Genomic DNA, 26290 nt, shown 5'->3' with positions numbered 1-26290 from the left:
TTAGTGCACTAGGCCGCGTGACTAGAGTAGAGATGGACGCGGAAAAGTCGTTTCGATATTATGTCGGCGGATGGCACTAATTTTCTTACTCATGTGACTAAGAATGAATAGCTTACTAGGTATTTCTTACGTAACATAAAATACATAAGTATTCTAAATACTTGCTACTTATGTCTGCAGAAATATGGTCTACAACTAGACATAGAATCATCAATGAACGTGTTTACTTGTAGTTATATTTTGGTAGGTAAGTAGGTAATCAACCTAATCTAACGATGTCTTTTGTCCGGAGAAAATATATTTTATTCCTATCTACACACATACATTGGGCAAGTATCTACTGTACTCAGTTCGTTATTTATCATCTTGAATTAAATAAATTGAAGCATAAATTAGGTCTTTCGAATTAGCTTCTGCTCGCGGCTCCGTCCGCATGGTGTGTTGATAAATACCTAGTAGCCTTTGAGTGAATGTCCAGTCGTTTTAGCGTGAAAGAATAACAAACATACATTCTCACAAACCTTCACTTTTATAATATTAGTAGAATTCGTACGAGATAATATTTTAGGTTTACCTAATTTTTGTTGTCTTCGCCGTTCTATCAAGTTGGCCCTTAAAAATACCCTATCGATATATTCATAAACAGGTATGTTATGTACAGGTATGTGTTAGGTTAGAGAAAGACTAGGCTAGGGAAAGAAATAATTGACTTTATACCCGGTTGCGCACTACCTACTTATAGTTTTCGAAGAACTTGGCTGAAACCGCGAGTAACAGCTAGGTGGGTAGGTAGGTAGGTTTCTATATTTATATCAATTTTTATTCGTAGATATATCGATCCTCAAATAGGTTCAATGTTAATTAATTTTAATATATCACCTCAAATTCATTAAAACCTTTGTTGTGAAGAAATTAAACGAACACCAAAAATCATGATGTCAGATAAGCCTTGACGTAAAGTGTTATTTTTATTATTTTCATCAATGTTTAGTTTCATACATAATATACGCAATGAATTGTTTGATGATTTCATAGACGTTTTGGACTACATATCATTAGAAAGTCTCAGTTTATATGACAAAATAACTGATAATTTAATTGTTGTACTCCGTACAAAATTCAGTAAACCTCGATGCGGTGATAAGTTTTTGGTATAATTTAGACTAAGTTACAAACCCATCTTCGAAATTATTTGTAAAAAAAAAACTTGTAAAATATAGTAGAAGAAAGCAACATGGAAAGTGCAGCAAATCCAGAAAGTGCAGAGGCTCCTACAGCAACAGGAGATACTGATGAAAGTAAACCACCTGAAGAGCCTGACAAAGCAGAAACCGGTGAAGTTGGTGAAAATCAAGAAGGAGTTGAAACGGTTGAAGGTGGTGAGGTAGTCGAGGGCGTCGAGGGAGGTGAAACAGGTGAAGCTACTGCAACAGAAGAAGTAGATGGAGAGCATGTAGAAGGCGAAGGGTTGGAGGGTGAACATGTCGAAGGGGAATCTGTTGAAGGTGAAGCTGTAGAAGGAGAACAGGTTGAGGGTGAACATGTCGAAGGAGAAGAACAAGAGAAAGTCGAAGGAGAAGAAAAAGAGAAAGTCGAAGGGGAGGAGGAGGAGGGTTTGGGCGAACAAGTAGAAGCAGAAGAAACTGAGGACCTTGCCTTTGTACCTGAAGAAGAAGTCGAAGAAGAACAACAGTATGTTGAAGAACCTCCTCCGGACCCTGCTGCACCTTACGGCTTTAGCGATTCAAAGGAAGCTTTAAAAGCACCTTTTTCATTACGCCCAGATCAATTAGCTGAGGTCGAACAGCTGTGGGAAATCTACCAGAATTACACTCCGGCGTATGCAGATTTGGATGGCTTCATTACTGAGAAAGAGCTCGTTTACATGCTAAAAAGTTTACTTCTTATGACTTACACAGTAGAACAATTACAGGAACTGGTAGCATACTGTTGTCGACCGCCACATGCAAAGGGACATATATTTTATGAGCAGTTTCTAAAAATGGTAACAATACGTCAAAGGGATTTCCCCATAGAAGAAGAAATTCGTTCTGCGTTGCAATTTTTCGACCCAGAAAAAACAGGTATTATTGACCGAGAATATTTAAAAGAAATTTTGTCAAAACAGGGTAGCAAAATGGGTGCACGACAGTTGGATAATCTCATTAAAGAGGTCGATATGAGCAATGACGGTACGATTGGTATAGAAGATGTTGTTGGAACAATGTGCATTGATCTAAATAAAGAAGACTTGCAACTACTAAGAGCAGCTGTGTACCCTCCCACGGAGGACATAGGAGGGGAGAGAACTGAGGAAGCCCCGGTGGCGGTTCCAGACGATGATGAAGAAGACGATTGAGACGCACAGAGAAATCCTTTATTAAAACAATCAATCAAACTTAAAATATCAATAAAGTGTTATAATTTGTATTTTTTTTTTCAATTTATTTGAAGCAAGTCATTAAAATCTGAAAAGTATGATAATATGCAAACGGCACTTTTCGCTGTCCGATTGGATGCAGTTACATGACTGGGGCCCGATTCTCCTAAGTTAATAATGTCTAAATCGAATAGAAATCGAATCGCAATATGATCGCAATAGCAGTTTTAACTAAATCGGGCATTCTGCTACTAATAAAAGACCAATCATATTCGATTGGTGTTTATTTCAAAGAAAAAATAGCGGAATGCCACATACGCTTCAATCGTAATCGAGTCGGGATTGGATATCAGTCGAATCGAGTCGAATGTGAATCGTATGTCGCTTAAGTAAAATTAGGAGACTCGGGCCCCTGACCGATTGACCGTAAGAAGCAGCTAGTAAATCATAAATGAGTTGAACGTGGAAAGTTATTGTTAGAAAATACTCAAAAGTGATTCGCAAAGTAGATTCTGGCAAAAAAACGCGATTTCAACCATAAATATATAGGCTGATGATGATGATGGTTCGCGTACTGCCTGGGCCCCGATTCTCCTAAGTTAATAATGTCAAAATCTAATAGAAATCGAATCGCAATATGATCGCAATAGCAGTTTTAACCATATCGGGCATTCTGCTACTAATAAAAGACCAATCGTATTCGATTGACATTTGATTGGTGTGCGATTGGTCTGCTATTTTGATGATTTTGCTCTATACGGTAGTTTACTGTACAATCATTTTGCAATCGTAAATCATTTGCAGACAAAATGATTCATTATTGAATGACAGAAAAGGTTAAAAACGTTTATTTCAAAGAAAAAATAGCGGAATGCCACATACGCTTCAATCGTAATCGAGTCGGGATTGGATCTCAGTCGAATCGAGTCGAACGTCAATCGAATGGCGCTTAAGTAAAATTAGGAGAATCGGGCCCCTGGTAGCGCGATATATAAGTTCTTCAACATTTATATTAAATTCTCCAAAAAGAATTTCTCCCCAAGAATTTTAGAGCCACTTATAGCGAGTGGTAATGTCTCTAGGACACTGGGTTGTTGTTCCCAGAACTCCCATTCCAAGAATTTGTGCCGTGAGTACAGCAACACTAACATGACGACCTGACATAAACAATGAATGACAATGATGACAGTTGTACAAAAGTCAGTTAAGGCTGAGGGTTAGGGGCGAATTTTATGTTTGTGTTTTTACCAGTTTATAAATCACGCTATCTCTGAAATTAAAGTGATTTGTATATAAGACTCGATCAATATGAAACAGTTAATCTTGTTTTTAATCTTTGGATACTGTTTAAGTGATTGTAAGTATAAAAAAATATATACAACTAAGTATTGGGTGTGGTTTGACAACGAATTTTGAACACTATAACTTTGTGATTGGTTCCTATTGTAGATAGGTACCGGCTCGTTGTCATATTATTATGTATTGTATTAAAATATAAAGTTATAAATGACTGGAATTGCGTTTCCAAACGATAATATTAATATAAAGCACATTTTGTGTACTCAGGTACTACTTACACAAGCTATCGATATTCAAAAACTTTTGCTCATCAGGTTTAGCACTATGGTGCTATCAGTGTACTGCTGCAACCCCTGGGTGTATGGAACCATTCAACTGGCGAGGTGTTGGCTACCTTGGCAACCCATGCCCTGATGCTGAGGATATTTGTGTCAAACTTATTGAAAGGAAAGGAGGTAAATAAAATGTTTATAGCTTTGAGAGATACAAACTATACACAGAGATAAATTCATTAATTAACTTATCAAGTAAGACCTTAGTAGATCCAGATTTGGTTATGTATAAAAAATATTATAAATATTTTGTCATCTAGGAATTATTGTATTTATTTCTGATTGGAATGTATTAACTTTTCAGCACAAGAAGTGATAACAAGGGATTGTTTGAGCAACTTCAGGGCTTTCAGAACTGATATTCCTGCAGACACCTATGAAGGTTGCCGCCCAGCTGCGAGGGATGTGAATCTAGCAAACTATGTCAATAATTCCATAAAGGAACTTGATATCAAAAGGTAATTTCAGTCAAATTCTTTAATAAATGTCATAAAATAGTAATCTATACTTCTAGAAGCAAGTTAGAGCTTTTATTCCAGACAGTTCAGAACAAGTATTATCTTTTGAGATATTTTGTATTATTGAATTCTTAACAAAGAACAAAAAGGGTTTGTAACACTACAAAAATAAAAAATAATTTAGCTTTTACAAAATATGACTTGACCAGTGCAAAACCAATTTATATATTTAGTTATATAGTGAATCTTTATTTCTTAATATTCTTACATTGTTAACAAGATTGCCTAAAATCAGATATAGATAGTTCAACTCAGATTTGCGCGTGGCCCTATGTGTGCGTCGGCTTGTAAATATACAACTTTCATTCGTATGACAGTGACGTCGTCCGAGCATGACGTGTTCTTATCGCTTTTTGTTATGGGTACAGTCGTTTACGAAAATGTCTAGTTCTTCACGGAGAAAATGTTTTAAGGAGTCAGGTAGCGTTTCAAAAAAATGAAACAACATTCAAAGCTTTTTATTATTACATTTTACAGTTTATCATTATTTTCTCATACGGCTTTTCAAATTGACATTGACAGTATCTCAGAAATAAATGAAGTGAAATATCTAAGATGAATTAAATACTCCTTACATATTTTCTAGCTCGGGGTACGCGGACAATAAATAAATGTGTGGACTAAGAATGTAAAAAGACCTATAATTTAGTATAATAATGGAAACAAAATGTGTGGGGAATTTAAAAAAATTATATTGCTTCGCATAATGTCGACCAAAATAAGACGGAAATAATGAAACTCATAAATGAACGTTTAAGTCAAATTGATGAAGGGATGTTGGGTAATACTTGTCGACATGTACAAAAGAAAAAAGAAGAATACTATAGACATTTTGATATGGAGTCAGAATTTATAATTAACATTGGTGAAAGTAGCGAATCCGAAAATTCATCATTTGATTTTTCAAGTAGCGATACAGAATCATTATAAATAAATAAACTAAATTACGTAATAACTGTACTTTAAACAGCCGTATACAACCCCTAAATAACTGTATTTGTACCCGACTGTACCTCTTGTCACGCACACAAAGTCACTGTATATGTACAAGGGTTACCCACACATAGGGCCGCGCGCACGACTGAGTTGAACTTACTATATCTGTTTGTAAATTCCAATCATCTTCATTTGTTTCAGGGACTGGTATGATGAAACTGTATGGTGTTTCTGCTTCCTCGACCACAGATGTAATGGTGCATCAAGTGTGACAACAATGGCATTACTAATCCCAGCATGCATTGTGTTTCTATTCATGAAAATGTTCTGATGTTCAGTTATTATCAATGATTGACGGTTCACCAAAAAACATTTATCTGTAGTACTGAGTAAGTGAAATAGAATATTGTAATAATAGAATATTGCAATAACTTGACATGCAGCTGCAATGATTTAGAAGTGCATTATAACTAATTTTATATGAATCTCACTATCTTCATGAATCTTAGAAACTGTGACAGTTATGTTTAAATTAATTCATAGGAAACATTGAATATAGATCCTAACTAAAGTAAGAAGCTTTGCAGTAGTTAAAGCTGAGTAACTACTATAAGTAGGTAAAGTTGACAAATGATAATGTACTTGGAATAAGACATGTAAAAAGGTAATGTACTTTTTTCGTGCAAAGTATGTATGTATCACTGTTATATTCCAATATATGTAAAACATTTCAATTTATTCCAAAGAGCAAACTCATCACATTCTTTGATACCTATGACTTTACAAGTATATTTAGTAATGTTTAAAGCTATATCATAATTATGAAATTATCAATAAGAATTCCGTCCCAAAAGATTTTCAATATGTGAGTAAATTTGATAGACCTGTGACAGAGTGCATTATAAGAACATTCCAGTGTAATGTTTATCTAAATAATTCCGTCCAACAGTTATTATACATATTGTTAGTGTGTAGGCTTATTAATTAAGATATAAGTGCCTCATTGAACATTGTTCTTTTACATAAGACTGTAGTTTTGTACACAATAGTTTTTATCAAAGGATTTCTATTTTTATTGAAATGACATATGTAATTAATTTGTACATTTTGTAGCAGGATTTATAATATGGGTTGTTAATAACAATGATTTAAGGCCACCAATTAAACAACTGTAAAATTAATGTGAAGTTTATTTTCTAGACTTCTTTTTGTATCTTAATCTTCACACTAACGTAGACATCAGAATACTACTTTTTATCCGAGTGCGGGAAGTAGTTCCCTCAGGAAATGGACGAAATTGCTAGCAGCAGATAGAATTTTACAAAAACGCGAACTGCATTTGCGTGACAATAAGACCGGTCACCAACATGAACATTTGCAACAAAACGTTCGCGTCCAATTGCCACATGTCGTAAACAGACAAGTGAGGTGGAGTTTCCTCTACTAGTTTCAACATTCTCTTGGATTTCTCTCTTAATCGTCCTGAAATTATGAAGAAAGAATGATTAGTCTAGAATTACGATTTTGGGATGGGATAGGTTTGGATGTGGAATTAATTTACGTAGTAAGTACGGCGGAGCCTATGGGCAGTATCGATATTTGATACGGAAAGAAAGCTCTCCCTATTCAACGTGAGAGTATGGTTATTCTACGTGTATCATACCTATATTTTTTACGTTCTGCACACAATGGATTAGACAATTTAACAGAAAGCTTGAAAATAAATAATTACCATCATAATGTCTCGACATGACGGTAATCACCAGTCGCTTAGTTTCCTTTACTTCTCTAATGAAAACTTCACATCGGACGCCAAGCAAACTCGCCATTACTAAGTCAATCACTGTGAAAAATGAGGGCGTCAGACTGTCCCAGAGTCCCACAGTCTGGAAGAAGAAGATAATCATTATCGAATATAACTTATCTACTCTTTGCAATATTTCATTTCGTCAAACAGCTTCTTTTAACTTATACATTTGAGGAGTGTACTGTCGATAGTCTAATTGGGATCATCAACTTACATCATTTTGTACAGCATACAATAGGAATTCGAATGTTAAAAGAGCTGATGCGACCAGCTTACAGCAAAACATAAAAACCTGTAAAATACAGCTCAGTTGATTAAGTAGATTTTACAGCGTTAAATGCGTCTATACATTTGATGTTGCACTTACTTGAAATTTGTAAATATCTTGAAACTTGAAAAAACCCTCTAGTAATTGTTTCAAATATACATCTGTATCGCTTGATACAAAATTATGAGAGCCAGCAGCCAAGCGTCTCATGAATACTTTCGAAGCAAAATATGAAGATAAAAATCGCTCTTTTGAATACAGAATCTCTTGCGTCCCCTTTTGGTCGATATAATTTTTAATAATCGAATTTATGAAGCGTGCACGTATATAGAAGTACATAAACATATTTGAGCAACTAATCAGTTCTATGACGAAACTGAATTGGGAATAAGCGATTCCTATATAAGGCCAAAATGCGGCGGTTCCTTTTGCACTAGCCACGCCAAGAAGGGTAATGAACATTATCAGAACCACAACCAGTGATATAACATTTGTCTTGACTAACAGAGTTGTGATACTTTTGTTACGATTTATATTCATACGCCTATCTATTTGCTGCAGATTGACTAACAATTCAACATTAGCATCTCCGTTCATAAAACGCACATTAATTATATTGCATAAGAATGTTATGGTCTGTAATCCCGTTACACATATGCTCAAATAGTAGATAGTTTCGCGATCAAACAGGATTTTATCATATTTCTGTATAACAAGATAGTCTAATCCTAACAGTAAGATCACACTTATTAAAGTATGGCATTTTTGTAAAAAAGATGGCGTTGTCACAAATCGATGTTTAATTTGAACGCGGGTCGATCCTATCAATCTCTGCGTATAGTACAGAAGGCTGAAGGATTTCATAAATTCTTCGTCAAGTATATCTTTTGAGAGATATTCAATTTTAATATTTTCTTTCTGATTTTTCATGACTGCAGATTTAACATAAAACTTAACTTATTTTAAATTATGTTTTTAATATGCGTGTGCGTTATTTTAGCATTCAAAGTAGAGCAAGTTGCAATAGAACGACAGTATAACTAGCAGTGATTGCAAGTAGATGTAGGGGCAGGCGGGTGCCGAAAGTACAAATGTTGTAAATGGACACGCTGCGTCTTCCTTCCACCAACAATATGAGTCGCTTAGCATGTTCTCTGGATTTGCCTGCCGAGAAAGTAAGTAGATAAGTTACTTTAGGGTGCGTTTTAGGTCTCATCGGATTAATTATGTGAGATGAAAAGTGCCGTAGAGGCAGTATTGGAGCAATAGTTAGTAGAAGCATGTTTTCAGGCAGTAGAATTTAATGAAAAAAGTAGTAAGGGACAATATAAACATGGACCAAACTGGCTCCTCAGAAGCAAATCACATAAGCACCAAACACGCAAAAAAAGGATTAAAGTCAAAAAAACAGACAAACTTAACAACTTTTACTTAGGGCATTGTTCGGAAACTTCTAGAACATAGGAACGACGTCGATGGAGGCGCCACCGGCGATGGCATCGGAGGGGGGACAGCGCGGCGCGGGGGGCAGCCACGTACGAGGATCGCGGGCCGCTCACACACCTTACCGATCAGCTGTGAAAATTGTACGCGTCGCGCGCCGTTTAATTATATAATTTGTTACAAATCATCCGTTGGAATAAACCAGTACCTATATTTCGGAAACAGCCTCAGTCATTTCTACAGCCCAAGAATTCTCCCTAACAAAGTGGTCCTTCGCAAGAAAGAAAAAACAACGGAGGCAGGCGTGCAGTGACGCGTGCGTGGCGATTTTGCAGCGCAGGAAAAAACCAACGTGGCGCACACGTCTCCAAGAAATATATCGACGAGAACGGATAACTGTGGCTACGGATCGGTAAATAGTGTGTCGTTCCAATTAATCATTGCCCTTTATCACTTCTTAAATTCTTCCCGCTTTGTTGGCCATTTAAATCTGTTCCATTTTTTTTCCCCATATTTATTAATCATCGCATTCATTTCGTTGCACATATTTCAAGCCTGGTTATCGCTCAAGCCTATTATTGTAGGTGCATCGCTGCATAATTAGTAGCAGGCAAAAATAAGAAACCTGTTTACACGGATACGTGTTAGCTTGACCGCTAATTCACTCAAGGTCAACATCTGTCGCTTTGCAATTTATTCAACGCAGTGCTTGCTCATTAGTTACGAATTAACGTAATTATTATTTATTTGAATAATGGACTCTAAACTTAAAGAATTAGTTAAGAAACGTGCAAGCTGTAAAGCTAAACTTACGCTTTTCAGCAATTATTTAAATGTAGTCCTTTCTTGTTCACGATTAAGTGATTTACAAGTAACAGAACTGGAAACCCGACTTGATAAAATGGATTTATTATACAATGACTATGATAAAATACAGGGGGATATCGAGCTGCTGATGGAGGACTCCGCCGAGGCATTGGCTGATCGCGAAGCCTTTCAAAACCAATACTTCTCCTTGGTGTCATCGGCGCGCGAGGTGCGACGTCAGCATAGCGAGCGAAGAGCCAGCGTGTTGGTGAGTTCCGTACAAGCTTCAGATAATAATGACGCCACACAGTCGAAACATAGTGTTGTGAAATTACCACAGATTAGTTTACCACATTTTGATGGAAGCTATCAGCATTGGCTCGAGTTTAGAGACACGTTTGATTCTCTTATACACAAGAACACATTGTTGGATGACATAAGTAAATTTCATTATCTGAGGTCCTCGTTAAAGGGTGCTGCTGCCTTAATTATTAGAAGCTTGGATTTTAATTCTGGTAACTACAGCATCGCCTGGGATTTATTGACGAAACGTTACAATAATAATCGTCTTTGGTAAATAATCATGTTCAATCGTTATTTAATGTCGATCAAATAGAAAAGGAGTCCAGTAAAGCAGTACGTCATTTAGTCGATAGTACTACAAAAAATCTCAGAGCTTTAACAATTTTAGGACAACCGACGCAGCACTGGGACACCTTAATTATTTATATAATGGCTCACAAATTAGATACTAAAACTTACGTTCATTGGGAAGAATTTAGAAATACGTTATCCGAGGCACCTACATTGTCTAAATTTTTAACTTTTTTAAATAACAGGGCAGACTTGTTGGAATCAGTTGAGGACTCTGAAGCTATTAAAAACAAGACCTCAAACAATAAATCAAATAAGCAAAAAAGTTTTGCCATAACATCAACTGATAATAATAATATTTCAAATAAGGTTTCGAGCTCAAATTGTCCAATGTGCAAACAAAGTCATGTTTTATTTAAGTGTGATAGTTTTCGAAAACTGACGTCAGATGTTCGTAATCAGAAGGCTAAAGAATACAAGGTTTGTCTTAACTGTTTAAACCCGGGCCATTCCGAACAAAATGCAAATTGTGGGCTCGGTGCAAGTATTGTAAGGCAAAACATAATACACTGTTACACGTAGACAAAGACAGTGAGCCGACTACCAGTAGTCAAATAACAGATAATGTTACTTTAACTGCCAAAGCTATACAGAATACTACTTCGTCCACCGTATTGCTTTCCACAGCGAGGGTGAAGGTGCGCGACAGCAGCGGCCGCAGCCACGTAGCGAGGGTGCTGCTGGACAACGGCAGTACCGCAAACTTTATAACTGAGGAGCTGTGTGGTAAGCTGGGTTCACTTAAACGTAACGTAAACTCCAGAATAACGGGTATTAACCAGCAAACTTGTAAAAGCACACAGTCTTGTTCCTTAACCTTAGAATCTTACTCGGGTAAATTTAAAACAACAATTGATTGTTTAGTATTACCAGAGATAACCAAATCATTACCATCGACATTAATTGATATAAGTACTATTCCACTTCCATCAGGCATCTGTCTAGCTGACCCTCACTATTATAAACCGTCGAGCGTAGACATTTTACTAGGTGCTGAACAGTTCTGGAATATTTTAGGTACTAACACAATAAATCTAGGCAAATGTCAACCTAGGTTATACGAATCTAAATTAGGATGGCTTATTTCTGGTTTATTGCGCAACCTAGTCCATCCCGTGACCAACCAGTGTGTAATTTTGTGCAGGAAATAAAACCTGAACTCACTCGGTTTTGGGAACTAGATTCAATATCAGAAAACATTCGTTGTCAGCCGAGGAACGTGCATGTGAGGAACATTTTTTACGCACTACTACTCGTGGCGAAGACGGGCGTTTTATTGTTAAAATGCCATTTAAACAGTCACCAGATGTTTTAGGTGACTCATACCAAATGGCGAAAGTTCGATTTCTTTCGCTCGAACGTAGGTTTGAACGTGATCCCTTATTCAAAGGTAGGTATATCGATTTTATGCACGAGTACTTGCAATTAGGGCATATGTCTGAAGTTAGTAACTCAAATGATAACATAAGTTACTATTTACCACATCACGGTGTTACGCGCGAGCAAAGTACTACAACTAAATTAAGAGTTGTCTTTGACGCGTCAGCTGTGACGACTTCAGGTATTTCTTTAAATCACCTACAAATGATCGGTCCGACTGTACAGGACGATCTTTATTCTATTTTACTTCGTTTTCGAAAACATAGATACGTTGTATCAGGAGATGTAGAGAAATGTATAGAGCTATAGATTTAAATAAATCTCAACGCTCTTTACAAAAAATCCTATTTAGATTTAATCAACATGAACCGCTTAAAACCTTTGTTCTTAATACAGTTACTTATGGCACCGCTTCGGCACCATACTTAGCGACAAAGGCACTCGTAAGTCTCGCTTCACAGGCGTCTAATGATGACGTAAAGCAAGCTATACAACGGGACATGTACGTTGATGATTATTTGGGAGGCAGTGACACTGAGTCAGCAACCATACTGTTATGCAAGGAGGTGAGTTCGATTTTAGCATCAGCTCAATTCAAATTAAGAAAATGGCAATCTAATAGCCCACAAGTGATGAAGGCTATGTTGTCATCCCTTGATCAGAATGATAATAACATTCTGGATTTAAATCGTAATCAATCTCATAACACTGCTAAAGTATTGGGCTTAAACTGGGTTCGCGATTTAGATCAGTTAACTTTTTCTATAAATCTACCTCCAACTAATAAAATAACTAAACGTTACATTTTATCTTGCATTAGTCAAATCTTTGACCCATTAGGGCTAGTAGGGCCGTGTGTCGTATTGGCAAAGATAACAATGCAAAAATTATGGTTAGAAAAATGTTCGTGGGACGAACCGGTTTCTCGTGACACTCAAGAATGTTGGTCGTCATTCGTCACTACGTTATCGTGTTTGAATAATTTAAACATACCACGGCATGCATTTAGTGTTAATCATAAAATAATTGAGTTGCACATTTTTACAGATGCATCCGAGTGTGCCTATGGGGCATGTGTGTACGTTCGTTGCCTAAATAATGATGATACTATAACCGTTCACCTTTTAACTTCGAAAATAAGGTAGCTCCCATTAAACATACAACCATACCCCGTCTTGAACTGTGCGGGGCCTTGTTGGGAGCAAGACTGAGTGCAAAGGTAGTAGACTCACTAACTATTAAAATAAATAAGTGTTATTATTGGTGTGATTCGACGATAGTTCTCTGTTGGTTATCTGCATCGCCGAATAAATTAAAGCCTTTTGTTCGTAACCGTGTCAGTGAGATACAAGAAAGTACCGGGGAAAATTCTTGGAGATACGTGTCGTCGAAAGAGAACCCGGCCGACTTCATATCTCGCGGGCTGAGGGCCGATCAAATCGGCACCTGTAAATTGTGGTGGTCGGGCCCAGAGTTTTTAAAATTAGGCGAAGATCGTTGGCCTAAAATGCCAAATACGGGTTCTAATTCCGACATACCTGAATTTAAAGTTCATTTAGTAGATAACTGTCAATCAACTCAATCAGTTATCAGTCGTTTGATTAGTAATAAATCTAACATAAACAAATTAAAACGTATTTTCGCTTATGTACTTAGGTTCATTTTTAATTTAAAAAATCCTAACAGCAGGTTGTGTGGTCATTTATCCTGTGATGAATTAAATGAAGCATTTACTGTTATGTTACGTTTTAGTCAAATGGAAATGTTTTCTGACGAATACAAAACACTTAGTTTAAAAAGGCCACTATCCAGCAAAAATAGGCTTGCTTCACTGTCTCCATTTATGGATGATCGAGGTGTAATTCGCGTAGGTGGCAGGTTAGATAACGCTAACTACAGTTACGACACAAAACATCCAATATTGCTAGATAGTAAACATCACATTACGAAAATATTATTTCGTTGTGAACATCTTAAGCTTATGCATGCAGGGCCACAACTTCTTTTATCACACATTCGTCAAACTTACTGGCCTTTAGGAGGTAGAAATTTATCTAAAGGTACATTCAGAGAATGTGTCAAATGTTTCAGATTTAGGTGTCAAGCGGTGCAACCAGTCATGGGTCAGCTACCACGCACGAGGACACAGCTTGAATTTCCGTTTTATAATTGTAGTGTCGACTACGCCGGACCAATGCTGATAGCTGACCGTAAAGGCAGAGGTGCCAGACTCATTAAATCCTATATCTGTGTGTTCGTCTGTTTGGCAGTAAAGGCTGTTCATCTGGAGCTTGTGACGGATCTCACCAAAGACGCCTATCTTGCCGCGTTAAAGAGATTCGTTGCTCGTCGGGGTAAACCACACAGTATCCTCTCTGATAACGGCACAGCTTTTGTGGGCGTATTTAATGAGCTTGCACAATTCTTGGCTAATTCAAATTTAGAAACCTATTTTGCACAAGAAGCGATAAAGTTTAGCTTTACTCCTCCTTATAGTCCACATTTTAATGGTATAACAGAGGCCGCCGTTAAGTCTACAAAAAGACACTTAAAAACCATTGTTCATTCTTCTCATCTAACATATGAGGAGATGAACACATACCTAGTCCAAATTGAGGCTATATTAAATTCCCGTCCCCTTGTTGCTCTTTCTTCGTCTCCTGACGACCTTACCGCTCTCACTCCTTCGCACTTTTTAATTGGACGACCGCTAATATCCGTTTCTCAGCCGCAGGTACACTCCGTCAACATCACTCGATTGGACCGCTACAAAAGAATTGAGCATCTACGGCAACACTTTTGGAACCGATTCAGTCATGAATATGTTGTCATGTTGCAGCAGAGAACCAGATGGCATGCGTCCACAGGCGAAATTAAGCTGAATCAGTTAGTTCTGATCAGAGAGAAAACGCAACCACCACTACATTGGCTATTAGGCCGTATCGTCAAGGTGTTTCCTGGTGCTGACGGCATCACGAGGGTGGCGGAAATCAAAACCAAGAAGGGCAACATCACAAGGGCCTTCAACAACATATGTCCTTTACCTATTGAAGACGATGTTTCAACCCGGGCAGGATGTTCGGAAACTTCTAGAACATAGGAACGACGTCGATGGAGGCGCCACCGGCGATGGCATCGGAGGGGGGACAGCGCGGCGCGGGGGGCAGCCACGTACGAGGATCGCGGGCCGCTCACACACCTTACCGATCAGCTGTGAAAATTGTACGCGTCGCGCGCCGTTTAATTATATAATTTGTTACAAATCATCCGTTGGAATAAACCAGTACCTATATTTCGGAAACAGCCTCAGTCATTTCTACAGCCCAAGAATTCTCCCTAACAGGCATTTTAGCTAAAAGGCTAATCAGAGGCAATTAAAATAATCAAACAGTTCCCATCACCTTAATAGCTTTTCATAAATGAAGTACATAAACGTAAATAAATCACATACCATTAATTAGAGGTGATGAAATGATGTCGATACAAAGTTTCCTTGACTCCTCCAATTTTGTTGATAAGTCTTGAGCTTTGAGACATAAAGTCAAAATTATGAACTGCAAAGCCACTAAGACTGGCATCACGCACAATAACAAATCGGTGTCCGCTGCTCCCTGGGTAAGTCATACAAAAAATATTTAGTAATCCTTATCATCATTAGAATAAGGCATTGGTAAAGAAGACAAACACTGCTAAACATAAGCCTCATGACATGGCAATCATAACTTGGTAGGAATTTGATTAAATTTGACCGACTTACCTGTTCTTTCATCGATGTCACTAGGTAATGTATGGTTACCAAGTTCCACGCTAAGATTTGGCAGACGAAATAGAATAGCTGTTGATAAAAATAATATTTTTTAATTAGAACTATTCAAGTTCTTTTGTGGGCCTAAGAACAGGTAAGACAAAAAAATCACAATTCTTATCCTGCCTTATACTCACCGAAAATTGAAAAAGTCCTGTAAAATCTGACAATGCTTGAAAAATGCAATGCATGCCGGAAACCAATTCGCCTGGAAGTTCACCGTCTTGGTCTAGTGTGTTCGACACAACGAACAAGATTCCATCATCCATTGGTTTAGTCAACGGCTCTATTGAGAGTAGCGTCACTTGCCTTAATATGTCGTTTATGTAATATACTCTCGTTACAATGAATTTGATAATGAAATATATCTGTGCCATCTCAGTTTGCAACCCTATACTAGTCACAACATTCACAATTAACGGTATGCACATACTCTTCATAAATAAATATTTGAACAATACAATCCAAAATATGGTTACAAAAAAAGCTACCACCATTACGATAGTAGATTGACTCCTTAGTTGCTTGTTTATACTTTTCGTATCTTCCATATTTAGATACCTTTCGATCTTCTGTAACTTTACATACATTGCACCGAATTTGTTGTTCCGTTCAAGATTATTTCGGAACACTACAAGTATGCCGTTTATGCCGCTGTTTAGAACACCGAATTTTAATGTAGAATTTGCATATTTAGAGTCAAAACTCTCACCGCAGTGGAAGAAGAAATATACGGCGGACAATGCATTTAGAAGCCAGAAAACGTTGCTATACAAAAGGTACCACTTCGATGTGCCTGTAGGATACCTGTATTTGATACTAACACGTGCTAGACCAAGGGCCCGCAACACAAACAATATTGGTTGAAATATTCGAATAAAGTCATCTGTAAACAAATCTTCGGAGAGCTCTTCAATATTTCTTGCCATGTCGGCTTGGTACAATTCAATTTTAGAAGTGAAAATAATTTGAAGACCTCACTGACGACAGACTTGATAGGTATATGGAAATCAAAAAATGGGAAAGTGCGAGTCGCCCAAACAGGGTTCTGTACATGGGAACATTTTAAATAATGTACCGAGTTTTGATTCATTGTCGAGTGTTTCGTTTTTCTCTTTGAGGTACGTAACTCTACAATTTAAAAAGGGAACTTTTATTCAATAACGACTCCCTTGAGAAAATATTAATGGTTACCTACAGTCAATTAAATGATTTCCTTTGTAATTAATTAAAGTGGCTGATATTTTGAGAATCATTCTAATAATGGTCGAGTACTTACATAAACAGTACTTCCCTACATTTCCGCATTAGGTATGTTAATTAAATTATTCGTATTCGACAATAGCTCGTAATTTTGTGTAATTTAGATGCTGGAGCAATTTCATCATACATTTAATACTTTCTACATAATTTATTCCAATATGTATTAGCAGTTGGAAAAAATATAATTTCTATTAAAATGAAATGAAATAATTCCTGTGTTACCTACGGCATAATATCTTTAGACGCGATACCTCCTCGCCGTTCGTGTTAATTCTTTGATAGCAGTACCTATTTCAAAAATCTAAATTTTCATAACAGCACCTACTAAGATGAACGCAGATTTATTAAAATGTTTTGCCCCTATTCACAACGTGTTACTGTTTTTGGGATCTTCAAGATTAAAAATTAAAAACAATATGATTGCACCATCGACTCGCTACCAGAAAATGTATGCATTGTGCTGCATCTTCGTAGTAACATTATCGTTTTCTTACATACAGTTGTATTACTACTTGACTTATTACCACGAAGATACGACCATCTACGTCTGCTACGCTATCGGGATTATGGTGCAAAACGTTTCATACCTATCCCATACGATTTTTGCAAGATTTCTTGATGTTGAATCGTCAGTGAAGTTGTGTCAAAATCTACAAAAAGTCGACAATATCTTAAGGTTGAAACAATTTAAAAGATATAATGAACAACAATATTATTGGAACGTAGGCGTCCTAGTGTTCATTATAACGTCGTTTGAATGTGGATTTCTGGTTCACATTTGGTACACTGTTGAGTATCCTATTTTGGCATTCTTTGCGGGAATAGGACTGCTAAATGTCTATATGGAATTAGTTCTAGCTGCAAGTTTGATTGTTTACCTTGCGATACGACTAAAATTCCTGAACAAAATTGCACATCATAATTTTAAAATTAAGGGTTATTACAACAACACCCGTGCAGCGTGCGCAGTCGATGAACATTTACTTATTAATTCAGATGTCAAGGATGCAAATATAGATTTGGGAAATTTTCTGATATGCATGAAGGAGATATTGAAGATGTATCAACATATTACGCAGGTTTTTAGTTTTCCGGTAAGTAGGTGTACTACTCGAGCGAAAATTCGCGAATCGTGGTGGGCTTAAACTCTAGACTACGTTGAGCCGTAAAAGCCTCAAGCTTTTAAGGTCCTCAAAAACGAAATCCAATGAAGGTTCGCTTATTCGGCAACTCAAAAATGTTTCTCATCAAGTGTAATTTTTTAAGGTCCTCAACATTGCAACTACTGTATTCATTTGGACACTATTGGTAATGCTCACCGTGGTAGTTGGATTTTGTACCAAGGTAAGTTTTTATGTCTACTTTTCATCAGTTCTCTCGGGAAGGGTGTGAAACCACTGGCAGAAACTAGTGTTAATTTAGTTAAAAGCGGTTTTTTTTCTTTTTCAGCCCCTATCGTTGATTATGATAATAACGGTTGGTCTATTGTGCGTATTCTACTTGGCACTATTGACGATGGTGGCGTTAGTTAGTGATTATTTCATCAAACAAGTAAGACAAACGAAGCTTTACTGTATTCACGCGATGTCTCGCCGCTTTGAAGGTATTTTTTATTTTGCCTGTTACTGGCCACATTTAAAGGTTTTTTTTGTAAGTCTATGGTATTCGAGTAGTCACCTCTAGTATTATTTTTCTATATTTAAAGTATATTATTACTTTTCAGGTCCTATTTGGAAGGGAGCCAATGAAATACTGAAGACGATAGACTTCTATCAACCCTCTTTCTCAGTCTTTGGTATTTTCATACTGAACAAAACACTGCCGCTAACTATAATAGGCTTAATTACTACAAATCTCGCGATCTTGATCCAATTCACTATGCAAGTGTAAAGGCAAAAATAAACGCTAGTTATAAAGTAACAATATTTAATGACTTACTACAGTCGTTAAAATGTACTTATAAATAATTACATCAACAACCAAGCACTAGATACATAATTCTCACATACAATGTATAACAAGTTGTAAAAAATATAGGTACTATTTATAAATATATTAATAAATCATATATTTGCAGAATATCTCTGATGGATTTAACATGTTAGGGTAAGAATATCCAGTAGGCATGTATATCACGAAAGTATTTTTGATCACATTATGAGGTCTCATCTGGTGAATTAGGTAATATTCTTGTTCAACAAATACAATAAAAATATATGGAAAAAGATCGGCAGTTAACCTCAATAAAAATGCAAGCCTTGAGAAAACATAAGGCACTAAAATTCAGTCTACTTTTCTGATCTACTTTAAAATCCAATTACATACATACTACAAAGCAGAAACTACTAATTTATAAAATAGAAATCACAATATACTAACATGGCGTTAACATTCCACACCAAAACTATTCTATTCACATTTTTTCTATTTAGTATGCGAAACGTTGTGATTCAGGATAGCCGAGTTTCTCAAGGGCGGGGTTGCAAGCGAAGTTGATCATTGGGGGTGGTCCACACATTAGCACTAAAACATCGTCTCCTGGTGCGAATAAATGCTCCTTGATCATTTCATCGTTGATGAAACCGACGCTGTATTTCCATCCTGTAAATAAGAGTTAGTATGTAGAAACTTTTTTTTATAACATGTACCTATTATAATTCGTCCAAGGCCGATTTCTTATAAGGAGATCAGCCAGGTGCGCAGTATATGTTATAGTGCACGAGCATTTGCGCAGACACAGATGCACTCACTATTTCTTCACTCTCTGCGCCCGATGGGACGGCAATCCGACACCACCGGAGAGAGATCAGGCGCAGGACCGACATGAACGTGCTCTCCGATGCACGGGTGCATCAATCATCAATAACATGTAAGTATTATCGTTTATTTAATAAAGACGCAAGTAAATAATGATTAAATATAAACAGGTTTTAATACTTAAGAATCATCATGATGCTCTTAAAATGATATATGTCGAGTTCACGACGAATAGGCATATTATGCTAATATTTTTTGTTGCTATTAGCAACAGGTTCTTTTCTGTCGAATAGACGTCATCTGACTAATTATTATGGCAAAACACTGTTGTTATAGGTTTCAATTATTATAGTCGAGGAATATTATCTGATGAAATATTTACTCTAAATCATTTGAGTGTTTATAAGAACATGATTAACCTTATCAGCAGACTTTTGACAACCTAAAGGGTTTTTACGTTTAGGCAGTACGATTGTACGTAAAATAAAAAGTCATTTCATCATATCTCACCTTCATTGGGCCTGTCAAGAGTGTACCACAGTTTGAACTGTTCGGGATGCTCAGCTTGGTACTTTTCCAGTTCGTTTCTCAACAAGATGTCTTCTTCAGTCTGGTTGGCAAACAACAGTCGCATTTCTGTGGGGTCACTCGCATCTTTGCATATATGTCTGATGAGCTGTAGCATTGGCGCGATGCCAGTACCACCTGTTGAGACAAAACTGCGATTAATAACTAATAACAATTAATTTTAAACATTTAACATTTTGAAGCATGAGTAAGCCGTCATTTTATTACAGCGACACCATGTATATAATTGGAGTATCAAAGTCATTTGTCTTCATGAATAAATATTTAATATAATAATTTTTGATCCATTAATGTAGCATTACAGTGGATTGGTTGGATTAAATTCGGCTTTCATTACGGTCCATTTCAATAGAGCGTAGGTAATAGCAGTTGAATAATTGCCTACGATTAAGCCGTCGCTTTATAGTGGGATTATTTGAGATTTATAGAGTTATATTAGGCATTCATATTGCAACACCTGCGTTTGGGACTAAGATTCACAAATACAAAACGTTTTTAAAACTAATATGAAAAAAGTTATGTCATAATGATTTATTCTGGATAAATTTGCGGTCTTTCAATGACATTCTGTTTAACTGATAAGAGTTCAGTGACGTAAGAACGACACGTCTTCTTATCGTCAATTGCATATCGTTGAAGATTAAACTGTACCTGCGATCATGTTGAGTTTTTTCGCCCGCAATTCAACGGGTGGGTCTTTCCTCATTTTCTTGATGAGGAAGAGGCCGTTGCCTGCATATTGCAGTCTGCCTGAGGGTCCTCGGACATCGATTGTGTCATTTATTTTCAGGCTGTTCAAGTGTTGAGACATCTTACCACCGTCGGGGAATTTAGGGTGGACATTTTTGAAGTATACCTGAAATAAATTGAAGTTTAAATGAAACATGTTATAATCTGAAAATTAGGATTCATTTAAATATTGGCTGAATGAATAGTATCCATGCCCTTAACTTTATCATAACTTTATCATAGTTAAAGCTATTATAACTATTGTTTGATTATCATCAACGCTAATTGCTTTTGTTTCGAGACTCTAGCACTTGCGAGACGAAATATTTTATCTCCCATATAATTTACCGGAACTAAAAAGTTTCAATGTCATTCATATTACATTAAAGAGGTTCTTTGTGGTTAGATTTTAGTCTGTGAACTTTGGACAGACGACAATCTAAGTCAATCACATAGTGGCGAGGCAACAGAACACGTGGATAATTATGCTCTTAAGTCCAAAGTTACACAATGGTGTTATAACAACACTTGTATTCATTCCTCATGTGCTAGTGGGAAAACGCTAAGCTTTTATTATGTTATGAGTTTTTGAAATGTCATTCTGCTGCAGCTGAGAGACACAAGAGGCTAGCTGTCTCTAAGCTTGAGCTTTAATTGTTAATACATATTATAGACAAAACTTCGACTAAATAATTGTAGCTAGCATAATTGAACCTTGATCGGTCAGCAGGCCCTTGGCGTGTCAGAATTCAAGATGTATGTTAGGGATGGCTTCCAGTCTAACCAGATGCAACTGAGAAAACCTATGTTTCTTTGTGGAATCTAGTATGAGTTCATAGCTACAAATTTATTCCTGTTATTTAATCTGAAATTCTAAAAACCGGCCAAGTGCGAGTCGGACTCGTGCACGAAGGGTTCCGTAAATTACAGTTAAATCAACCTATCTCAAAAACTATAAGAGATACTTTGATCAAACCAAAAATCGTTGAAAGAGTTAATTAGCATGCATCACCTCTATTTTTTTTAGAATTTTATACCCCGTAGTTATAAAAGTAGAGGGGGGGGGACATACTTTTTACGACTTTGAGAGCTGATATCTCAAAAACCGTTCACTTTAAGAAAAATGTTTTTTAGAAAACTTTATATCATTTTAAAAGACCTTTCCATTGATACCCCACACGGGTATGTACATCGAAAAAAAAAATTTCATCCCTCAGTTACATGTATGGGGGGCCCCACCCCCAATTCTTTTTTTTACTATTTAGTGTCATATTTTTGTAGCGGTTCATACAACACATATTCCCATCAAATTTCATCACTGTAGTACTTATAGTTTCCGAGTAAATCGGCTGTGACAGACGGACAGACGGACAGACGGACAGACGGACAGACGGACATGACGAAACTATAAGGGTTCCGTTTTTGCCATTTTGGCTACGGAACCCTAAAAATTATCTTAAGATAGCAACAAAAGTGTGTTTAATCAGATACGTTTGTTTACGTGTCTGATTAGTTGTTGCTATCTACTAAATAATGAGGTATACTATAGATAGGTATTTTAGATATTTAATTTTTATTATACAATGCTCGCATGATAGAATGCCAGATATCCGATACAGAAGTCATAGGTAGAGTGAGGTTGAGTAGATAAACCAGGAAAACTGATCTCACCACCATGTGGGATAAAGTATAGCAGGATAAGAAGATTTAATTTTTGTAATTCTTACCTTAATAACAAGTTCGACATATCCCTTCTCTTCGTCGCTTGAGACGGGGGTGTAAGATCTGATGACGAGGTCGTCATCAATCTTTGCTGACAAGTGAATGTGCTGGCCGATGGGCAAGCCTGGAAAAAAACACACAATTTTCAAAACCATTGCAGGAATATACCAGCTTGGGGACTATACTGTAACAGCCGTTTTTATCATCCCACTGTTGGGCACTGGCCTCCTCTCACACGGAGAAGGATTGAGCGTTAATCGCCACGCTCGCACAATGTGGGTTGGTGATATCGAACTTAATAGTTCAGGTTTCCTCAAGATGTTTTTCTTCACCTTTTAATCAGCCATTGGTGTCCAAGATATACTTAGAAAGTTGCATTGGTACTTTTCTAAGTTTGTATGTACTCTGGGACATATCCAAATATTTGGTAATGGAGATAATTGACATCCATTACTGGTCTTTTGGCGTAAACATGTAATTAGGACCATAAAAACAAATAAAATATTTAGCCATCTGAATTCTTATGAAGGATACAATATTTGAAAAGATAAAACAATAGAACTATTAATTAAGTATTTAAATTGATAAAGAATTGCTTTACTGGTTATCAATTCTGATGGCATGATTAGACATAATTTGTTTGTAGATTACGTTGGTGTTATGTATTCAAATCTGGACAGTCATGATGGTGATGAGATTCGTATGTGCGTGAGTATCTAAATGAAGCACTCATGATGATAATTACTTTAGATTGTATGAACTGAATGTGTATTTTACCTCTAGCTTTTCATTATGTCACCAGAACTATTTTGTTTTGAAATGTTTTTTGTCAAGTGAAATATGAAAAAAAAAAGTAAATGTATGTTAAATAAATAAGAACAAAGTATGAAATGTCTATATTCATAAAAGTAAGAAAAAGGAAACAATAATTCATGTCAAGTGGATTACATCATTATTTAAGAAAACCCAAAAATATTGTTATCAGTCATAGCACTCATCTCAAAGAGGCTTGAGATGAGTAGGCTTTGCAAGCAAATACCTAAAGTACTTACTTAAAAAAATAAGTAACTTCTTACATAAAAAAAAAACCACTTACCCAAAACATGCTCCGATGAAGGCAGTCCAAATCTGAACCTCCTTGTGTCATGACTGATCTCCTCTCTTTCTATGAGTGGGAGAGCATACTTAACATTAGGGTCTACTAATGTTATTAGTTGTGAACTCTTCTTAGGAGCTGCCTTCTTGTCTTTCTTGTCTTTCTTGCCCCAGATCCAGTTGGCAATGACGGACACCAGTACCACTGCGGCACTAACGCCAACCACTATGGGTAAAACCTGAGAAAGAAGGTCTTATTACTAAAGTTCTTATACACTCAGATAATTCAATTGTTGTTTCCTAAACAATAGTTCTGAATACATATTAAAATTAAGGTAAGTACATGTATTGTAGTCAATGTGAACTTTTGGATGCTATATGTTGGCGACACTTAGATTGTATCAATATTAACTTTTGGACTTGAACCTTGGACTGAATGTTGAAAAAAAACTTGATTTAGGTACTCCGATTTAATGGTATGTTCACAAAAAGTCAGTATTTAACTATATAGTTAAAAATGCATGAATAACAGTTACAGATAAAAAGTTTGAGGATATTTAAACACACACTATCCAGACTTATTTAAAAGTAATATTATTAATTATCTCATACATAAACATAGAAACTGATGTCAGTATGAATATTTTATCACAAGTTTTGTTACTTTAATACCAAAAGGTACTTCAGATAACAGTTCAATCTACCAAATTGCATGTAAACTGACTGTGGGTATATTTAATGAATACATACTGTAAGGATACCAAACGCATCATCCACAGCCACTTCTACGTTACTCATTTTCACTTCTTAAATATTAATTACTTAGTTCTAAATCCACGAAAACACAGAATAACTTTTAACTTATTAAAACTAGCAGCACGGTAACTTTGATATGCGCACGACCATATCGTAGAGGGTAAATAAGCAACTGTTTAAGGTCAACGTTATGAAAAGCAAGTTTATAGGAAATGAGCAACTCCGACCGATCGTACGCTCGACCTTGAACTCTCTATCAGATGCAGTGAAAAAACAAATTATTCACATGCGCGGTTGGCAATACGACTTTTGTGCTGACTGCTGATTGATTGACTGATTTAACAATGAAATGATAGGCGTAAATTACTATCTTATTGACACACACAGGGAAACATGACACGCACCAAAAAGCATTGTAATGTACCTACTAACCAAACTAGTATCACTCATGTTCTTTCACAGCTGCTAGCACAAGAATAATCATGTTGGAAAAACGTTTACCTGCGAATGCCACTATCAATCCATATCAATTTAAGAAGATAAGAATCATTGAAGAAATAACAAATCTTGTAATAATCATAACCTCAAAATGTAAATAACACTTGTATACTTACAATTTTTGAGTTCGCTGTATAAGTTATCATCCTGGCTGCTAAAATACAACACTACGGCACAATTACTACACCCGAACTACACTTTTTTATACAGTTATTGCATAATATCGTAGATACCTACACTTGTTCCGATTCACGTGTTGCTCTAGTAACTGGCGAATACTGAGAATTCCAATTAGAAGCTAGTGAGTGAGAAATGTATTTTTGTCTTCTATATGATTTGTTAGTTGTTACCTTTCGCTGTTTTGAGCGATGACAATAGATCCTAAAATAGTACGGGCATTTTAGTAAATAGCTAACTACATGCATGCAGAGTTCATCAAATATACGTTTAAAATTAATATTTAAATATATAATATGGCTTGATTGAGTTACTTACATAATTTTTTAGAAGCTTCTTATTCAGTTAAACACATTCTTGGAATTTGAAATAATTTAAATAATGATATAACATAAACATAAGACACGATTAGAAAATAAACAACGCTATTTGATTTTGCCGCCAAGCTGTCTTGTCGTTTCTTACGTCAAATTGACAAATCGAATGTTAATGTTGGTACTGTGGCGGTCGGTGTTGCAATTGGTGCTGTATTTTTATGTATTTTTCGTTACATGAACTACTTTTTTTCATGGAAGTAGTACTTGAAAAATCGTTATAGCCTGATACGCAATACCACCACATACCACACTGTACTGTCGGATAAACCAGGGTACAATAATACAGATAAAAACATAACCCTTACTGGCAATCGGAAAAAACAGAATTGCGGTGGATTTGACCTTTTGTAACCGACTTCCCAGAAAGGAGGATGCTTTTCTTCATAAACTAATATAGGTAGAATATGATCATAATGATAATTAATAATCATAGGAATATTTACGGGCTTATAACTTACTAGCTGTTTCTCACGGTTTCACCGGCGACGTCTCGAGGGAATTTATTCCCAAAAGCGGCCATAAAATATAGCCAACGTTCTTCCGAAGAATAAAATATTTTTCAAATACTTTCTGTAGTTTCGAATCCCTTTACGGTCCTTACAAACAAGGATATTTTTTCTCTTTATAATGATGATGATGATGATGACTCCAGACCGATTTCGGTCACGGCGACTGCCTCAACTCCGTACAGATAATTGT

At 36.3% G+C, this 26290-nt stretch overlaps 5 protein-coding genes across 8 annotated transcripts; 2 read left to right on the top strand and 3 right to left on the bottom strand.

Moving 5' to 3' along the window:
* The first annotated feature begins 925 nt into the window (after positions 1–925).
* On the top strand, positions 926–2430 carry LOC110371813 (uncharacterized). Its single transcript, XM_021328213.3, has one exon. The coding sequence runs from the start codon at positions 1235–1237 to the stop codon at positions 2357–2359; it is 1125 nt and encodes a 374-aa protein (XP_021183888.3). The 5' UTR covers positions 926–1234; the 3' UTR covers positions 2360–2430.
* A 1133-nt stretch (positions 2431–3563) lies between these two features.
* Positions 3564–6646, top strand: LOC110371775 (uncharacterized). Its single transcript, XM_021328158.3, has 4 exons — positions 3564–3737; positions 3994–4134; positions 4316–4469; positions 5667–6646. The coding sequence occupies exons 1-4, from the start codon at positions 3689–3691 to the stop codon at positions 5794–5796; spliced, it is 474 nt and encodes a 157-aa protein (XP_021183833.3). The 5' UTR covers positions 3564–3688; the 3' UTR covers positions 5797–6646.
* Positions 6647–6717: 71 nt separating this feature from the next.
* On the bottom strand, positions 6718–8519 carry LOC110371773 (uncharacterized). Of its 2 annotated transcripts, XM_064036450.1 has the most exons (4): positions 7640–8519; positions 7487–7564; positions 7198–7351; positions 6718–6947 (listed from the first exon to the last, which is right to left on the bottom strand). In XM_064036450.1, exons 1-4 carry the CDS (start codon positions 8468–8470, stop codon positions 6784–6786), a joined length of 1227 nt encoding a protein of 408 aa, XP_063892520.1. In that variant the 5' UTR covers positions 8471–8519; the 3' UTR covers positions 6718–6783. The 2 variants fall into 2 exon arrangements, with proteins under 2 accessions (XP_063892520.1, XP_049696939.2); XM_049840982.2 differs by lacking the exon at positions 7640–8519 and having other exon boundaries at positions 7487–7631.
* A 24-nt stretch (positions 8520–8543) lies between these two features.
* LOC135117356 (uncharacterized) lies at positions 8544–16613 on the bottom strand. Its single transcript, XM_064036451.1, has 4 exons — positions 15767–16613; positions 15582–15659; positions 15276–15435; positions 8544–8704 (listed from the first exon to the last, which is right to left on the bottom strand). The coding sequence occupies exons 1-4, from the start codon at positions 16556–16558 to the stop codon at positions 8544–8546; spliced, it is 1191 nt and encodes a 396-aa protein (XP_063892521.1). The 5' UTR covers positions 16559–16613.
* A 2188-nt stretch (positions 16614–18801) lies between these two features.
* On the bottom strand, positions 18802–25331 carry LOC110371774 (NADH-cytochrome b5 reductase 2). Of its 3 annotated transcripts, none has more exons than XM_021328156.3 (6): positions 25154–25331; positions 23785–24022; positions 22694–22812; positions 20889–21093; positions 20160–20354; positions 18802–19493 (listed from the first exon to the last, which is right to left on the bottom strand). In XM_021328156.3, the coding sequence occupies exons 1-6, from the start codon at positions 25181–25183 to the stop codon at positions 19321–19323; spliced, it is 960 nt and encodes a 319-aa protein (XP_021183831.3). In that variant the 5' UTR covers positions 25184–25331; the 3' UTR covers positions 18802–19320. The 3 variants fall into 3 exon arrangements, with proteins under 3 accessions (XP_021183831.3, XP_021183832.3, XP_021183830.3); XM_021328157.3 differs by lacking the exon at positions 25154–25331 and adding an exon at positions 24972–25098; XM_021328155.3 differs by lacking the exon at positions 25154–25331 and adding an exon at positions 24534–24885.
* Between the last annotated feature and the right edge of the window lie 959 nt (positions 25332–26290).

Source organism: Helicoverpa armigera, chromosome 10, assembly GCF_030705265.1.
Source record: "Helicoverpa armigera isolate CAAS_96S chromosome 10, ASM3070526v1, whole genome shotgun sequence".
Classification (NCBI taxonomy): domain Eukaryota; kingdom Metazoa; phylum Arthropoda; class Insecta; order Lepidoptera; family Noctuidae; genus Helicoverpa; species Helicoverpa armigera.
Note: the sequence above shows the minus strand (reverse complement) of the source record. Positions and strands in the feature narration are given on the sequence as shown.

What these genes read in the sequence shown, in the direction of transcription:
- LOC110371813 (XM_021328213.3), top strand. Translation starts at nt 1,235, where the DNA reads ATGGAAAGTGCAGCAAATCCAGAAAGTGCAGAGGCTCCTACAGCAACA.
- LOC110371775 (XM_021328158.3), top strand. Translation starts at nt 3,689, where the DNA reads ATGAAACAGTTAATCTTGTTTTTAATCTTTGGATACTGTTTAAGTGAT. An exon ending in ACTTATTGAAAGGAAAGGAG is followed by an intron (nt 4,135 to 4,315) that starts GTAAATAAAATG and finishes TTAACTTTTCAG; the next exon opens with CACAAGAAGTGATAACAAGG. An exon ending in AAGGAACTTGATATCAAAAG is followed by an intron (nt 4,470 to 5,666) that starts GTAATTTCAGTC and finishes CATTTGTTTCAG; the next exon opens with GGACTGGTATGATGAAACTG.
- LOC110371773 (XM_064036450.1), bottom strand. Translation starts at nt 8,470, where the DNA reads ATGAAAAATCAGAAAGAAAATATTAAAATTGAATATCTCTCAAAAGAT. An exon ending in AAGATATTTACAAATTTCAA is followed by an intron (nt 7,565 to 7,639) that starts GTAAGTGCAACA and finishes TGTATTTTACAG; the next exon opens with GTTTTTATGTTTTGCTGTAA. An exon ending in CATGTCGAGACATTATGATG is followed by an intron (nt 6,948 to 7,197) that starts GTAATTATTTAT and finishes TCATAATTTCAG; the next exon opens with GACGATTAAGAGAGAAATCC.
- LOC135117356 (XM_064036451.1), bottom strand. Translation starts at nt 16,558, where the DNA reads ATGGCAAGAAATATTGAAGAGCTCTCCGAAGATTTGTTTACAGATGAC. An exon ending in CAGGACTTTTTCAATTTTCG is followed by an intron (nt 15,660 to 15,766) that starts GTGAGTATAAGG and finishes TTTTATCAACAG; the next exon opens with CTATTCTATTTCGTCTGCCA. An exon ending in TTCATCACCTCTAATTAATG is followed by an intron (nt 8,705 to 15,275) that starts GTATGTGATTTA and finishes CTTTCTCGGCAG; the next exon opens with GCAAATCCAGAGAACATGCT.
- LOC110371774 (XM_021328155.3), bottom strand. Translation starts at nt 24,581, where the DNA reads ATGAGTAACGTAGAAGTGGCTGTGGATGATGCGTTTGGTATCCTTACA. An exon ending in ATGTCGAACTTGTTATTAAG is followed by an intron (nt 21,094 to 22,693) that starts GTAAGAATTACA and finishes AATTTATTTCAG; the next exon opens with GTATACTTCAAAAATGTCCA. An exon ending in TCTTGACAGGCCCAATGAAG is followed by an intron (nt 19,494 to 20,159) that starts GTGAGATATGAT and finishes TCTTATTTACAG; the next exon opens with GATGGAAATACAGCGTCGGT.